Source organism: Vombatus ursinus, unplaced genomic scaffold (assembly GCF_900497805.2).
Source record: "Vombatus ursinus unplaced genomic scaffold, bare-nosed wombat genome assembly UNPS02009173.1, whole genome shotgun sequence".
Classification (NCBI taxonomy): Eukaryota; Metazoa; Chordata; class Mammalia; order Diprotodontia; family Vombatidae; genus Vombatus; species Vombatus ursinus.
The window spans coordinates 7,726,746-7,744,668 of NW_020948951.1; the positions used below are offsets into that span (position 1 = coordinate 7,726,746).

Genomic DNA, 17,923 nt, shown 5'->3' on the forward strand with positions numbered 1-17,923 from the left:
CCTTCCTTCCTTCCTTCCTTCCTTCCTTCCTTCCTTCCTTCCTTCTTCTCTTTCAATCAGGGACTCATAATTTTGTCCAGGCTGGAAATGCATTCACTGCCCCAGACCTATTGCTGACCGGCACAGAAACTTTGATATACTCTGTTTCTCACGTGGGCCAGTTTGCCTCTCCTTAGGCAGACTGATGTCCCCTGCTCCTTGGGGCTCAATATATTGGTGTCAGATTTAGTGCAGACATCTAATCGGCTTAGCCTACTGCAGATCAGAACTCCCAAGCTCAAGCTATCCACTAACCTCAGTCTCCTAGGTAGCAGGGATCATAGGTGTTTGCAAGCAAGCTCAGCAATTGATACATATTTCTTTAGTACCCACCTTGTGTAAGATACAGTGTTGTTATGCATCGAGGCAGCTAAATGGTGCAGTGTGGAAAGAATGCTAGACCTGGAGTCAGGAAGAGTTCAAATTCGGTCTTAGACACTCTGCCTGCCTCAGATTCCTCATCTGCAAAATGGGGGTAATAATAGCACCTCCCTCCCAGGTTATTATGAGGATAATATTTGCAAAGTGTTTTGCAGATCTTGAAATGCTATATAAATGCTAATGTTATTATTAAAATGCTCTAGGTAACATAAAAGTGACTAAACATTCAAATCCTGCCCTTGAATATGGGCAAATCATCTAACCTCGCCGTCTCTCAGACAACTCTTTTACAACTATCGATTATAGACAGATGGTGATCTGAGTCGGTAGAGGGAGTTTCCATACCAACAAAATCACATACCCTAGATGTATTGATGTGATATCTAATACTAATGGACATAGAATGGCAGATCTAGAAGGCCCTTAGAACAACAGAAATGGCAGAACTGGAAGGGCTATTAGGTCTTAAGCAAGAGAATTTTAGAGTTGGGATGTACTTTGGCAATCATCTAACACAGAAGTTATTAACATTAACCTTTTCTATGTCATGGACCCTTTTGGCAGTTTGGTGAAGCCAATGGGACCTTCTCAGAATAATGTTTTTAAATGTGTGAAAGACCACAAAGAAAACTAAAAGTTAGTGAAAATAAAGATTATTTTTTCCCATCCAAGTTTAAGGACCTCTCTCATTTAGATCAAGCCTAACCCTCTCGTTTTATAGATAGGGAAGCTGAGTCACAGAGTGGGTAAGTGATTTGTTCAGGGTCACGTAAATGCCTCAGTTGAGCTAGTTGAGGCTTGTACCCCTTTTTTGTTGACTCCAGATCCAGTGCTTTCCCCACAACATTGCATCACTTCCCCTGGTGCTCACCTTCTGTCAATCATCTGATAGCATTTCTTCAGCCAGCCAATCCCCGGCATCCTTCGTCGTGGGGTGGCGCCGTTCAGGTACACAATCATATAATCTTCAGCCACAAGGAGCTCCAAACTGCTAATGACATACCTGGAACCAAAGTCAGGAATCTGTGAGTATGGGGCCCCTGTTTTCTGTAACCAAATACCTGCCTCTGATGCTGGTTCAGCAGCGCCTCACTCTCACAGCCACTCTCCACTTGTGGCAGCCATTGGTGTCCAGTTCTGCTGATGGGGATGGCCACTTACCCTTTGCCTACCCTTGTTCTTCTTCTTCTTCTTCTTCTTTTTTTTAGGCAATTGGGGTGAAGTGACTTGCCCAGGGTCACACAGCTAGTGTCAAGTATTTGGTCTGAGGCTGGATTTGAACTTAGGTCCTCCTGACTTCAGGGCCGGTGCTCTATCCACTGCGCCACCTAGCTGCCCTACCCTTGTTCTTCTTGACGCTAACTCAGGATGCAACTAGCCATTTCCTCTCTTGTGCACACATGATGAGGGTAGGGGGGTCCATAGCATGCACCAATTTGTGTAAGTAGACACAGAGAGGCAGCATTTTGTGGTGGAAAGGGAGTTGAAGAAACATGAATTCTTGTCCTAGCTTTACTGGGAATTTGCCAAGCATTCTTTGGCAAATATTTTTGCCTTCTTAGCTTCAGTTTCCTCAACAGTGAGGGAAGGAATAAACATTTATATAGCACCTAATATGTTCCAGGCACTGTGATAAATGCTTTACAAATATTATCTCATTTGGTCTTCACAACAACCTTGTATGGTAGGTGCTGCTATTATCCCCACTTTTCCAACTGAGGAAACTGAGGCAAACAGAGGTTAAGTGACTTGCCCAGGGTCACACAGCTAGTAAGTGTCTGAGGCTGGATTTGAACTCAAGTCTTCCTATTTTGAGGCCCATCTCTCCATCCACTGTACCACCTAGCTGCCTTTCATCAGTGAAAATACAGGGGTCAGACTAGATGTTCCCAAGGTTCCTTCCAGCTCTAACATTCTAAGAGTACTATTCCCCTAGATATTGTCTCCACTTTGGCCAGCCATTTTTGCGACTAGAAGGACCTGTCATCCTGGGTAGTGCTCACTACTAAGGACAGACTGATATGAGTAAGGAACTATGTGCTGCTGGCATTTGGGATGATTTTGGTGGATGCTGGAGCTATAGCTATGCTTTGTGGTCAGGGATAGGCCTACACATTGGTCAAGTACACAGCTGAGTCTGGATCCTCAGGTAAAGGGCCACTTTGCCACTTTATTCTCACACATTGCTTTGGAAAGTAAGATTGAATTAAATGTAGCAAGCATCTATTAAATATCTACTATGTGCAAGGCCTTGGACTTGGTTCTAGGGATAAAGAGATAAAAAAGTATGCTGCTATTCCTGACCTCAGAGAGCTTAGTCTAATGGGGACGTGGGAAGGAATGTGACATGTATGCAAATAAGGTGGAATGTATGTAGATATACTAAGTGGTGCAGTGAATACAGTACAGGACTTGGAGTCAGGAAGGACTGAGTTCAAATCCTGTTTCAGGCTTTTTTTCTAGCGGTGTGACCCTGGGCAAGTCACTTAACACTATCTGCCTCAGTTTCCCCATCTGTAAAATGTGGGTAATAATAATACCTACCACATGGGGATGTTGTGAGGATTAAATGAATAAAAGTTTGTAAAGTGCTTTGCAAATCTTAAAGTGCATATAATTCCTAGCTATTACCATTACTATTATTATTGTCATTAGGCAAAAGAGAGTCAACTAAACACAATGAAGGATTTGAGGAGGAAGATATCCCTTTCACGTAGGGAGAGGTCAGGGAAAGCTCCGATCTAAGTTGGGCTTTGGGATAAGGGAGGGGGATTTCATCAGATGGAGGTTCTTAGAATTTATGAGAAATCCCCCAAACACATCTTGCTTTCCATTTCCTCCACGCCTTTGTTTACAAAGAGTTGGTCCTTTTCACCTCTAAAATTTGATGATTCTGTCATACCCATGTGGTCTTGGGGACATCACTTCTCATTTTTCACATCTTTAAAACAAAGGGCTTATACTAGATGACCTCTGGTCATCTTCCAGCTCTAAAGCTATGACTGTTTGAAAGTCAGAGGCCCGAGTATTCAAAATCCTTTACTGGTCCCCTCTTGTACACAGAAGAAAAAGTTCAGACTCCTTTGTTTGACATTCAAGGACCTTTACAATCTGGCACCATCCTGTCTTTCCAACGTTATCTCACATGACTTCTTTCCATATACTCTGACTCAGCCACCTGGACAACTCTCTGTTCCCTGAGCTCACCCTAAGCTTTCCTACCTTAGTGCCTTTTCTCATGCTGTTGTCATGTCTGCAATGCCCTCCTTTCCCTTCTTTGTCTGTTGACTTTCTAATCATCCTTTAAAGCCCAACTCAAGTAATCATGAGTCACGATTATGTAGCATTTTACATGTATACTTTCATTTGATCCTCTCAACAACTCTGTGACATAAGTCTTTTGTTATGCATTTTTATACCCATTTAACAGATGAGGAAATTCAAGCTCAGAGAGATTAATTTAGTTGCCCATGGTCACCCAGAAACATTGAATTCAGGTCCCACCTTGCTCCAAATTCAGCCCGCTTATTACCACATCAGGCTGCCTCCTTTACTTAAAATGCCACCTGCCAAAGAAGCCATCTGAGGGTTCCCCCTTAGATCCCTGAGAGCACTTTGGCATCTCTCTGTAACACGCTTATAATACTATAAAATGCAGCTATCTGTATTTGTCTTACTTCCCTAGGAGCACCATCCAAAGTTTGCATCTCCTTCTATACCCAGTGCAGTGTTCAGCATAAAAATCACCTCATTCCCAGGCAGTATCTGCACCCCCATGCCAGAAGGCTTCTGTGAGGCTGAAAGCCTCTTCTGACTGACCCAACTTACAAGAAGAGATTTTCCATTATGTAATGGTAATCTGGAGAGTTACTGTCTGGGAGATAGCAGGCTGCAAAGACGATGATAGCATTCAGACCTTCACCATAGTACCCTGGGAGAAAAACAGAAAGCACATTACAGACAACACTATAGACAGACTCAATGCCCTTTGTGGTCCTTCCAACTCTTTGATTTTTATTAGTGCATGAATTTGAAGCAAGCCAGTACTTCCCTGCCTTCTTTCCCAACCCCCCAACTTTCTCAAATGTTTCACGAGTCCTCTCCTTCCCTCTGGAGTCCCTAATATCCCCTCCATTACCAACATTTCAAAGGTCCATGAGTTGTGCTACTTAATGCTCCTCCATCCTAGAGCTGAAATGGACCCAAAGAAGCCTAGTTCTCTGCCTTCAGCTAGTGAAATAATTATTATTCCATTTTATTTTTATTATGGGCCTGATACACACAGTATCATTGTCATCCAAGGATCAGACTAAGTTCAGAGGGGCTGTAGGTCATGATATTTTTTGATACGGTGACTCATGACAACTGTCTACTGAGGCATAGGGTGAAATGAAATTTGTGTTGGTGGAGATAGTATCTGCATCCATGAAATCACAGAAATGTGAAGTATCATTTTTTTTTCTTTTTGGTAAGGTGCTTCTAATGTTTCAAAGTGCTTCACATAAAATACTGCAACCACATGATGAGGAGGAGAGCACTTCCCAACTTGTACATTAATTTTTCATAAATTAAACTGCAGTATGTTATCTGCCTTAATTCATTAGGATTAGAGGGAAGAGGGAAATTCAGAGAGAGAATGATTCTAAGGGATGGGGGCTGAGCCAAGATAATTGAACCAATAACTCTATTTAAGATTAAAATACGCATAGTCCCTTTGATATGAACTTGGGAAGTAGCATGAGGGTAGAGGAAAGTAGCTTTTGGCTACTGAAAGCCAAAGGCAAATTAGCCCCTCTCCTTTAAAAGGAATAGTTCAGGCTTTGAGTGTCCTCTAGTGTCCATAGGAGATAACACACTAGATGTTAATAGTTTTGTGCATTAAGCAGGTCAGAGAGAGAACAGCTCGAGCCGAGCACCACCTTGTGGCTGTCTTAGATGTTACACTCTAAATCATTTCAAATCTTTCTGCCCAATTGTATGTAATCTACGGATGTTTAAGCCAAAGTGTCACAGATGCAAATAAAGGAACTCAAAGGCTTCCTCAGCACTCACCTCCATGGGTCACCACCTTCATATAGGGTTTGATCATCTGGAGGTCAATTCGGTGCTCCTGCTCACCAATGATGACCGTTCTCCACAGGCGCCCGTTAGCAGCACCACCTTCTTCAGCTGCCCCATCCCCAAAGAGGTCTGCACTGTCACCAGGCATGTTCTTAGCAGTGGCCACAGGGGTGTCATCTGAAAGCAGGACATGAAAACTCATTATTTTTGTCTTCTCAGGTAGCAGAGGATGAAAGAGTTCTCATTTGTCCTCAAGTCCATTGGTTCAGTGGAAATCCATTCATTCAACAAATATATTTATCAAACTGTATGTATAGAGCACCGTTTGATGAATGGAAAGTTTGGATAATGTCTGTCCTCATAGAACTTGAAATTTATTGGGCGCCTCTTGTGTGCCTGGCACTGTAGAGATATAAAGATGACTCCTGCCCTGGAAGAACTTACCATCATTTGGGGAAGATAAGATAACAACAGCAACAATAGCTCCCATTTCTATAGTACTTTAAGTATTACAAAATGCATTTTCTGCAACAACCCTATGAGGTAACTAGGGCAGATTTTAAAATATCTCCAGATTTTCCAGAAGAAGGTAAGGGTTCTAGCAGTCAAGGGGTTAGCCCAAGATCACATAGTTATTCGATGGCAGAGCCGGGGCTCAAAGCCAGGACTTCTGACTCTGCCTACTAGGATCAGACTGGGTGAGCTGGGAAGAGTATTTGCTCTTCTGCCTTCCTTTTTCTTTGGGTAATGGTGCCAGAATCCTCCCCTCTCCTGTCCTCTTATGAGCCGTGGGAGCGCATGGGGAATTCCCAGCACAGATGATCGAATATGGGAAGCAAAGAAAGAGAAATGTTTCGAGAGATTAGAGCTGTCCAAAAGTGGAATGAGATCCTTTGAGAGAGTGGGTCCCCCTTCCTTGGAGGTCACCAAGTAGAGGCTGCCCAGTCTTTGGTTAGGTATGGTATGGTGGTGATTCCTTTCTTAATGGGTTGAACTAGGTAGCTATTGAAGTGCTTTCTAACACTCAAATTCTGTGACATTGTGACCCTCTGACCCCAAGACAAGTGCTCTTTTTACTGCACAGCCCTGTCGCTTTTATAAGACCAACGTAAATGTCACCTCTCCCAAGAAGTCTTCCCTGATCCGACCTTCTTTCTCTCTGCCTTCCTCCTCGGCACTGAAGGCCTTTTACCCCTTTGACCTATTACAGCGTTCCATTTGTGCTTCTCTGAGGCACTTATCATGTATTATTGCATTAGGGTATCTGTGTATGTTATGTTATTTATATGTTATAGTTAACCTGTGTTTTTCTTTTCCCTTTGATGTGTTGTAAGCTGCATGGGGGCAGGGACACTGTCTTTTCTAATTTTTCTACCTCTCCCAACACCCAGCACCCAGGGCTGTGGGTGGAGTAGCTACCTACTGAACTGAATGAGTTGAAAGAATTCTTTTTTCAGAGCTAAAACTATAGCCCTTCCCTGCCTCAACAGACAAGTCATGAGATTCTGTGATCAGAACACTGGTGGCCAGTCTTGGGTGATGAGCGTTTTCTGGGCCAATCACTTATTCTCTCTGAGCCTCGGGTTCCTTCTCCGTGAAATGGAGAGGGGCAATATGGTACGATAGGCAGGATGCTATCTTTGGAGTCAAGAGACCTAGGTTTTGAATTCTCACTCAGCTATTTAAAACTTGCCTCACTTGGGAGTCCCTGCCCCTCCCTGAGCCTCAGTTTCCTTTTCTGTAGAATGAGGAGGCTGGCCTGGATGGCCTCGGAGATAATCTCATGAGGGTATAGGACGAGATGGTCGGTAAAGTCTCTTGTAGCTCTAACTGTAGGATCCTTGGAGTTACCACCTCCTGGTCTTGTGAGGAAAGGTTTTGGACACTTTGATGCACTCTGGAAATAGCCTGTACTGCAGATGTTTCTCCAGACTCTTTCACCTTGACTCTGAATTATACAGCTTAGAACTCAATTGTGTGCTGCCTTGAGTTGTTCAAAGTTGTTGTGGGTGTTAAGGTCACCTTCCAAACTAGACTGTGATCTTGGTGTGGCCAAGGACAATGTCTCACATCATTTCTTTATCCCTGGCTGTATCTAGTGTAAGGCTAAGCATGTTCAATAAATGCTTGCTGGTTGTTTATTCCTTAGGCCAACCAAGGGTCTAGTGTAATCAGAGGTTAGTCATTTTCTTATGCATAAACTTAGCCATGTTGATTCTCTACTCAAAAACTTTCTGCGGCTCCCTACTACCTACCAGGCAAAATTCAAACTCCTCTGGTTGGCATTCAAGGCCTGTGAAGCCTCTCATATCCCCACCCTCTTACCTGGCGGTCTAACCAAACTAAAGGACCCTTGTTTGTCTCCTGAGACTCTACCAACTGTTCCTAAATAAATCTGGAAAGGAATTTAGAGATCATTTAGTTTAGCACCCTCATTTTACAGGTGAGAAAACTGAGGCCTAGAAAAGGGAAGGAACTTACCCAAAGTCACACAAGTACTAAGTTAGAATTTGAACCCAAGTCTTCTGACTCCAGGCAGCTATGTGGTGCAGTGGATAGAGTGCCAGGCCTGAAATAAGGAAGGCTCATCTTCCTGAGCTCAAATTTGGCCTCAGACAGTTACTAGCTGTGTGACCCTGGGCAAGTCACTTCCAAGTCTTCAGTTTCCTTATCTATAAAATGAACTGGAGAAGGAACCACTCCAGTATCTTAGCTAAGATGGGATCACAAACTTGCTCATGGCTGAAAAATAATAACAAGAAGTTCTGTCTCCAAATCCCATGCTCTTTCTATTTCATAATGCTGCCTCCCTATATCTGGGATGTTCTCCATCCTCCTTTTCACCTACCCATCATTAAAGTCCAACTCAGATACCATCTCCTCTAGGAAGCCTTCCCTGATTTCTTCTCCCCCACCCCCATCAGTAACTACCATTCTCCTCCAGACTTCACATAGCATTTTGTTCTGTGCCACTCTAATGCAAGTATAATGTAATGTTGTATATTATTCTTATCTGGGGCCTAAGTGACAAGAAGAGGGGAGGGACCAGGGCTTATCCAAACTTTATCTCCTCCAGCACTGAGCATTGGACTCTGTACGCCACAGGTACTTAATAAACGTTTGCCCAACAAATTCAAATGGAATGAAGGGATGAATGTGCTTTGTTTCTATTTAACCCTCCATGGGTGATCAGCTCTTTAGAACTGTCCTTAAGGTAGGTTTGTAAATAGCCACTTGTCAAAGGCTAATCTTAGCCTGACTACTGACTGCTTCAGACACTGAGGACTGGTATTTTTAGCTCCAAGGAGCCTGGGGGTTGGGGTATGGGGGTGGGGCAGGAGCTAAGTGGAGAAGGGGCTGGGAAATCTTTGTCTTTGGGACAGGGTAAAGAGCGACAGGTCATGAAAGAGGGGGAATTTGAGGATAGGCTGAGGCTGAATCCTACTTTTAAAACGGGCATTGTGGAAATCTCTGGGTCCTAGTCCTAATTCCGCCACTTACTAGCTTTGTGAACACGGTAATGACTCATTTAACCTCGGCTAAATGGGGATATAATTCTCCCTGCCTCATAAGGCAGTTGTAAGAAAGGGTTATAAAAAACAAACCCCGAGAAATGTAATTATTATAACAACTATTAAAATCATCAGATCTTGGTGAGCTGGTTATAGAGACAAAAAAGGTCAGAGCTAGGAGGGGCCTTGCTTAGAACATAGAACCTGATTGTTAGAGCCTTGAAAGGCGGAGTGATGTAGTGGGAAGAGTCCTAGATTTGGAGTCTGAAGACCTAGATTTGAATCCTGACTCTGCTACTTGCTAAATCTGAGCAAATCAGGAAGTTTTGGAGCCTCAGTTTTTTCAAATGTATAATGGGAGGGGCGGAGCAGGGACTAAATGGAGTGGACTAAATGATCTCTAAGGTCTCTTTTGCCAGAAAGGCCTATGAATGTAAAACATTGAGCCGAATAGGACCTTAGAAGTTGTCTGGTCCAATCCCTTAATTTTACATATGGGGAGACTGAGGTCCAGAAAAGTGAAACAATTTGTCTGTGGTCACATAGCTAACTTGTAGCAGAGCCCAAACTCAAACCCATGTTTCTTGAATCCATCGCACCATGCTATCTCTCAATATTTATTGAGTGCTTACCTGATGCTTCTGAAATTTCACATTTTTGTCTTAGTCTGGTCCAAGTTAGAGACCCAAGTAGAGATACTGCCAATGAGTCAATACTTGCACTAGCCATGGTATAGCGGAAGGAACATTGGAGATGAAGCCGGAAGACCTGAATCTACTATTTACTCCTAGTTCGAACTTGTTCAAATCCCTTCACTTCCTTGGGTCTCAGTTTCCTCATCTGTAAAATGGGGGCACTGGACTAGATGCGATTTAATGTTCCTCTCAGCTCTGAAATTCTATGTTCTAAGGTTTCTCTCAGCTCTGATAGGACGTTCTATACTCCAGGAGCGCTCTGTAATCTAACATTTAGTGTTCTGAGTCTCTTCCAGCTCAGGCATTTTGTGTTTCTGTGTTTCTTGCTAACAGAGGTGAGCTTCTGAAGTTGCTTTTAACACACATATGGAGAACTCGAGGGAGGCTCAAAATGGCACTCAGCCCCTGAAATAATATAATTCAGTGGGATGATCCACTAAAGAAATCTTTTTTTTTTTTTTAGGCAATTGGGGTTAAGTGACTTGCTCAGGGTCACATAGCTAGTAAGTGTCAAGTGAAGAAATCTTGAGAAAACAAAATAAGGATTGAGCCAGGTTCCAAGATGAGCTGGTTTTTTACAGTGCAGCCAGCAATAAGGAAATGAATTGCTCTTTTAAGTCTTCAACCAGAGGCCTGGTTTATGTCATTAGTAAAAAAGGACATTTATGTGGGATGGCACTTTAAGGTTTGCTAAGTACTTTATCCTCATGATCTCTTTTGAGTCTCACAAGAACATTAGGAGATGAGCATTAGAATTATTATTCCCATTATACAGCTGAGGGAACTGAGCTTTACACAGGTTGATTTTTCCACGGTCAAACAGCTACTATGCTACAGAAGCTCACATGAACTTAGATCTCTCCTAACTCTAGCACCAACGTTCTTGGAATTAAAACCAAAATAACACTTCCAGGGCACTGGCTAGGGCAAGACCATTACCTTCCCACTCTAGCTCGTTGCCGTTTCCTAGGAATTCCAGGGAATCTGTCTCATCTGGGGTTTCGATGTCATCCACGTTGATGTCCAGGTCATCGGGGGTGTCCAGGAAATCATCGGACAAGACAGAGCCTTCACTTTGGTCCAGTGAAATGTTGATTTCAGGAGCAACGAGTGTCTTTCGTTTACGATGAGCCCCGTTGAAGTTTAAAGTGTTCGGAGGAGCTGGAGGTAAATTTAAAAATTCAATAAACATTTATTAAGGCTTTATTATGTCTTTCAAGACATGTGTTTAGTGCTGAGAATTAAAAACTGGAAACAACACAGCCTGTTCTCATGAAGCTTACATTCTTCTGAGGGGGTAGATTTAGATGGGTGTGCAAATGACTGATAAAAGTTAGAAGAAGAAAAGAGAGTGCAAAGTACAAAGAGAGGCATGAGAAATTGGAGGAGACATCACTTTTTTTTTTGGTGAGGCAATTGGCATTAAGTGACTTGCCTTAGTCACACAGCTAGTGAGTGTTATTTGTTTGAGGCCAGATTTGAACTCAGGTCCTCCTGACTCCAGGGCCAGTGCTCTATCCACTGTGCCACTGAGGCACCCCAAAAGATCACTTCTAGCAAGGGGATTTGAGGGAGGTCCTGGGAGAAAGGTAACACCTTAGCTGGCCATTGAAATGGAAGGAAAGGTGTTTTACAAGTAGAGATGAGGCTCCATGTTGGGGAGGAGGACAACCTGCACAGATTCACAGAGCCCAGAAGGGAGGGGCAGGGCAACCACAGGGAAAAGTTAGTAGTAGTTTGATTAGAACATCACGTGTGTCTAATGAGCTATCAGTGAAGCTATGAATGAGTTCAACCATTTGGAAAAGCAATTTGGAATTATGAAAATGAAGGCACTAAAATGTGCATTACCTCTAACCTAGAGATTCCATGGCTAGGCCTATACCAGGGAGGTCTCTGATAAAAAAGAAAGGTTCCCTATATGCCAAAATATTTATAGCAGCACTTTTTGTGGTAGCAAAAAACTAGTAAGACGTCCACTGATTGGGGAATGGCTAAATGAATTGGGGTACGTCGTTGTGATGGAAGAAATGCTGTGAGAAAAGATTAATATAATGAATACAGACAGACGTGGAAAGAAAGTTGATGCAAAGTGAAGCGAGCAGAACCAAGAAAACAATATACATGCTGACTATCACAATGTAATGTAAAGAGAGAGAAGCACATCTACAAAAGCAATCTAAAGTGAATGCTTTGGCCAGACCCACAGCAGCCCAAGAAACAAAGAGAAATACAGAATGTCCCTTATCTGGTGAGGGCCTTTCTGCTTCTTCAATGACAACAGCTGAAAGGAGGGCAGAGGTGGTGACTCCCTATAGAGAGAGCGGTTATAGGAGGAAAAGGACGAGGGCCACGCAGGATGAGGGGGAGAGCCTGGGGTTTTGTATTCAATGAAATATTGAAGTATAGACAGTGAGAAACAGTGAGTGAATGGTTGGTCAGGGGATATTGTCACACCTGCATGCAAGGAGGGTTACCTTGTCAGTTGCGTGAAGGATGGACTAGAGGGGCGGGGCACACTGCAGGGAGGGGACTAGCTAGGAAACTATTGCTATGGTTTTGGGGAAAGGTGATGGGAGTCTGAACTGAAAACTCCCTAACAACTGATACTTACCACAATGCTTGGCACATAGTAAGTGATTAATAAATGCTTGTTGAATTGTAACAACTAGAACTCTCCCAAAATGGAATGGTCTGCCTTGGGAGGTAGAGGGCTCCCCATCTCCTGGAGGTCTTCAGACAAAGCCTGAATGACCACTTGTTGGGGGTAGTGTATGTTCTTTGTGATTGTGAGGGACAGAAGTGAGATGTAGAGGTAAAATGGACAGGATATAGGGACTGATGGATTATGGATCAGAAAGAGAGAGACAGAGAGACAGAGACAGAGAAAGAGGGAAGGAGAAAAAGAGTGAGTGAGTGAGAGAGAGAGAGAGAGAGAGAAGACAAGTTTCAATGAACAAGCTTTTATTAAGCACTTACTATATGTGCCAGGCACTGTGCTAAGCTTCCATGTTATGAAATGAGTTGCAAGTAAGGATTGTTTCCATCTTTGGAACTCTATCCCTAGCACCTAGCACAGTGTCTGGCACATAATAAACATTTAATAAATACTCATTGATTGATTGACAGGAAGGAGAGTGGAGAAATGAAGAAGTCGGGAGGATGGACAGGATTCGGGAGGTGGGGGAGAATATGATGGGTTCAATTTGGAACATGTAAGACATTCATATAAAACATGGATTAGAGAATCTCAGAATTGGAAGAAGCCTTAGATGCCATGACCCTGACTAAGAATCCCTGGCATGATATCCCCCCAGAGTGGTCATCTGGCTTTTGCTTGGAAGATCTCTAGAGAGAGCCCTCACTACTTCCCAAGGCAGCCCATTCCTCCTTTGGATAACTGTGCTGGGAAGTTTTTTATTATATCAAACCTCAATCTGCCCTTTGGTAATTCTCACCTATTGATCTTTGTTCAGTTGAACCAGTGTATTCCCTTTTCCACATGTTGGTTATTCAAATACTTAAAGTCAGTCATGATGCCTTTCAAGTCTTTTTTTCCCCCTAGTTAAATACCCCAAGTTTCTTCAGCTCATGTTCATATGTTCATATGATACTGGGGTCCTTCCCTGCCAGGTCACTCATATTTGAATTCACTCCAGCATAACGATGTCCTTCTTAAAATCTGGCTCCCGGTGCTGAACACAACACTCCAGAGGTGGTCATGGCTTCCATGCCCTTCTCCATGCAGTCTAAACTTGCATTAGCCTTTTTTGGCTGCCATATCACAGGGTTGGAGTGTACAAGGCTGGCTCTGTACTTAAGAAGTCCTGCCTCTGACACATACCGACTGAATGACCATGGGCAAGTCACGTAACCCTTCAGTGACTCAGGTAAATCCCTAAGACAATAAATTACAGAGAAGTTGCTGATATACATTAGTGGAAGGAGTTTCCATACTAGAAGTTCCCCATATAGATAAAATTATGGGTCCTGCAAACAAAAATGTCATAGCATTGACTCCTATTCACTTTCTAGTTTATCAAACCTTCTGATCTTTCTCAAACTACTGTGTAACCGTGCCTCTCCTCTCTTGTGCTGATAAAGTTGACTTTTTAAAAACCAAGTCTAAGACTTTACATTTATTCCTATTAAACATCTTTTTAAAAAGTTTTTACTGATGTATTTTGTTTTAAATTTACAAAATTACAATTACACCCCACTCCAAGAGAAAGCTATTGAAACAAAGTAAAACAATTAAGTAAAACTAACAATACAGAGATCTCGTCTGAAAGTGCGTGCAACGTTCCTCATCTGGAGCACATCTGACTTTCTATTTTTAATTTTTTTATGTGAACAGAAATCTATTTTCTTTCCCTTCCACCTCCCACTTCTTTAGGATAAAACAAATTCCTTATAAAAATATGCATAGTCAAGCAAATTAAAGTCCGTCACTGGATGTATACAAAAGTGCCTATCTCATTCTGTACCCTAAATCCATAACCTTTCTATAAGGGAAAGTGCATTTCATCCTCAGTCACCTGGAATCATGGCTGCTCATTGTATTGATTATAATTTTTACAGCTTTCAAAGTGGTTTGTCATTACAATGGTATTTTTAATTAACAGCTTGTTTTCCTGGCTCTGCTCACTTAACTCTGCATCAGGTCATAGAAGTCTTTCTGTGCTCTTTAGAAATCATCTATTTGAACATTTCTTCTATCACATTAATAAACAGCAACTTACTTAGCCCCTCTTCAATTGATAGGCATCCTTTTTCATTTTCAGTTTTTTGTACCCCAGAAAGAGCAGTTACGAATATTTTGGTAGATCTAGGAGCCTTTCCCTCTTTTTTGATTTTTTTTGGTTATAGGCTTGTCAGTAGTATAACTGGGCCAAAGTACATGTACCGGTTAGAAATTTTTGGGGGGGTATAAAATTTCATTAATTATTAAATTAACTAATTAATAATTAACCATTAAATTTTATGTTATTAGAGTCAGATGAACATACATTCAAGGCTGTCAGGATCTGTTTGTATCCCAAATCTGTCATCCAACATGTGAGCTATTCATTAATATTAGCCAATCCCTCTCTTCTCGAAGCCCCTGATTTTTTTTTTTAAACAAGTCATTCATCAAATTTACCACAAAATGTTGTCAATTCAAAGTTCAGCCCAGTTGTTATGTCTTATTGTTGCTAGGCCAAAGCTAGATGTCTTACCAGTTCTTTTCTTGTATGTGGCTGTTATATGTCAGGAAGTACTTTGGCCCATGCTGTATCTGAACCTGCGTAGTAGATTATGTTCAAACAGGCTCCTGCTGCACTTCACAAATACTTATGGAGCCACTTGACAAATGGGAAAGGGAACAAGATTCCTGGGTCATGCAGGTCCTTGGAGTTGATCGATGGCGGACACAAAGATAGAATTGGGATAGTACTTCAGTTCTGTGGTAGCAACTGCCAGGGATGCTGACTCTGAAATAATATAGTCCATCCACTGTATTAGCTTTTGTTCCCTCCTATCGTTGTGCCCTTAGGCACTTTAAGCATGATTGGCCAAGAGAATGTGAGGATGACCCCTGGAGGTTGGATGACTCTCCTTGCATCAGTTTTACAGGAAGATATGGACAAGAGCTCCATAGGATGAGCAGACGTGGATGGATTGCAATATGGAATGCCCACGTTAGTGACTGAATAAAAAACCATTTTTTAAGTGCTTACTAGATGCCAAGCCCTGTGCCAAGTGCTGGGGATACAAATAGAAAAAGCAAGATAGTCCCTGTTCTGAAGGAGCTCACACTCTAGTTGGAGGAGACAGCACATAAAAGAAAGTTCAGCTGCAGGGCATATGGAAAGACCCTGAAGGTGCCGTGGTGGTATAGACAGGAGGTCACAGATCTGTTACAGGATATTGGACAGAGTTCCTCAAGAAAATCCATGAGGCTAATGATCAGCACCTGTGGTTCAATAATTCTCTCAATGGTAGGACTGTTCTGTTAGGCATAGGGATAGCAGCTCTGTGAGGAGGATCACTTCCTGGGGTATAGTGGGAAGAGTACTGGTCCTGAGTCTGAGGACCTGGATTTGGATCCTACCTCTTATTCCACCCTCAGGAGGGGAAGGGACTTATGCAAGGTCATAGGGCAAGTTGGTGGCAGAGCCAGGACTCAGACCCAAGCGTCCTGACATTCAGTCTCCTAGGATTACAAATTGACCAAAATTCATTTCCATCATTGATAAAACTCATAAACCAATGTGCCTGGGCAAACCCAGATGGGCAAACTTGGGTAGATACTTACAGGATGTGTCTTCAATGGGGCTTCCAAGGTTGTCCATCCCTGTCTCTTCTGGGAGAGGTCTGTTGAACCAGTCCAGGAAGCGTCAATCATGGCCAACAGTCAAAGCAAAGGGCAGAGCCAGCAGGGTGGGTTGAACAAAGCAGGTTCAGAAAGGCGCATTCAGGGAAGGAAAGAAATAGCATTTTCTATCATCGGTCAGTGTTCAGTCAAAGTTCGTTCAGTTCGTAATTGGCTTGAAATGTCTTAGAAGTATAGACCACACAAGTTGGGAAGGATCTTCTAACTTTAGCTCATTAGCTGAGCCCTGCTGTTTCTAAAGAGTGAGCATCTCAGTGTCTGCAGGGCTATTAGGGAAGGTTCCGTCTCACCCATACCTAAGCAGGAATTGCCTCTACAACATCCCAAGTGCCACCCCCTTTATTTTAGACGCTTCTAGTCAGAGACAACTTGGTACCTCCTCTGGGAAGTTCTTCCTCTGACTGAGTGGAAGTCATCTTCCTTGTAACTTCACACAGGCTTTCAGCAATACCGGGAAACTTGGAGGGCAGCCAGTCTCTCTGAACAAAAATCCCCACTACAACGTCCCCAGAAAGTGGTCATTGAGTCTTTACTTGAATACCTCTAGTGACAGGAAACTCAGTAACTTTCCCATTCTAGTGTGGGATAGCTATGATTGTCAGGAAGTTCTTTCTAATGTTAATGCCAAATCAGCCTTCCTAATTTCTACCCCTTGCTCCTAGCTCTGTTCTCTTGGGCTGAGCAGAGAGCACTCTCCTCCCTCTTCCATGTAATGGCCTTCCAAATACTTGAATACAATTAACATGCTTCCCCAGATGGAAGAGGGAGTGTGTCTTCTCCCTCTTCCATATGTCTGTATCATGTAAACAAGTGTTTGTTTTCATTTCCTATCCCCCTGTTCTCTAATTGATTCTTGGGTGTGAATCTTACCTCTCCAGCTGGACCGTCACCTTCTCCAGGGCACGGACTCAGGGTCACCTGCTTATCTTGCATCCCCACTGACCCTAGCACAGGGTTGGTCATGAAGCTAGTTACTCAGAAAAGATTGCTGACAGACATCGTGGTATCATATTCCAGGGTTTTGAAGCTTTGTCCGAGCTCTTAAAAGTGCAAGGGGGAACGTCGCAGACAAGTCTAGCATTGATGGGGAAAGCTACAGGAAGAGTAGGTGCTAAAGAATCGGGCCACAAGGCACTCCTTAATTCCTTCGGTTGTGCTACAGTGGATAGAACACGGACTCTAGAGCGAGAGGAGCTGGGTTCAAAACTTACCTCAGGGTCACAGCACTTGTGGGAACCTGGGCAAGCTGTTTAACACCACCCCCTCCCCTCAGTTTCCTCGACTGTAAAATAAGGGAGTTGAATTTAGACGGTTCTTCAGGCCCCTTCTGGCTCTCGATTCATAATCCTCCTGGCAATCTTGTGAGGGAGGCAGGGGAAGAATTCTCACCCCCTTTTTATAGAAAAAGGCTCAGTTAAAAGGAAGTGTTTAGGAAGCATGATGCTACGTTCCCTCCTTGCCTCAGTTGGGAAGGGGAAATTGATGCCCAGAAGGATAAATGACTTGTCCCAGGCCGCCAAGCTCCAAATACATTTAAACAGAGGCTGTGCTACACAGTGCTATGTAGTGCAGTACGTACACAGGAAGAGATGTAGGTTTGCAAAGCATTCTCAACAACCCTACAAGGTAGGTTTTGTTATTGTTCCCATTTTACAGATGAGCAGACTGAGGCTGAGAGAGGTTAAAGGATGGGCCCAGGGTCACACACTCAGTATAGATCAGAGGGAGGTCTGGAAGCCAAGTCTTCCTGACCCCAGGCCCAGAACTCTGTCCATTGCACCACAGTACGTGGCCTTAGTTTGGAAGGTCTTGGCTCTGTGTGTGTGTGTGTGTGTGTGTGTGTGTGTGTGTGTGTGTGT

The 17,923-nt window shown here is 43.1% G+C and overlaps 1 protein-coding gene across 1 annotated transcript in view; it reads right to left on the reverse strand.

Annotated features, from left to right (window-relative positions):
- Nucleotides 1-17,923, reverse strand: part of ATCAY (ATCAY, caytaxin) — a 40,862-nt gene that overhangs the window by 10,291 nt on the left and 12,648 nt on the right. The window contains exons 2-6 of the mRNA XM_027851297.1: nt 15,987-16,045; nt 10,628-10,849; nt 5,473-5,658; nt 4,249-4,351; nt 1,292-1,423 (exon numbers count right to left, since the gene is read on the reverse strand). Of these exons, the coding sequence (XP_027707098.1) occupies nt 1,292-1,423; nt 4,249-4,351; nt 5,473-5,658; nt 10,628-10,849; nt 15,987-16,045 (702 nt within the window). The remainder of the gene's footprint in view (nt 1-1,291; nt 1,424-4,248; nt 4,352-5,472; nt 5,659-10,627; nt 10,850-15,986; nt 16,046-17,923) is intronic.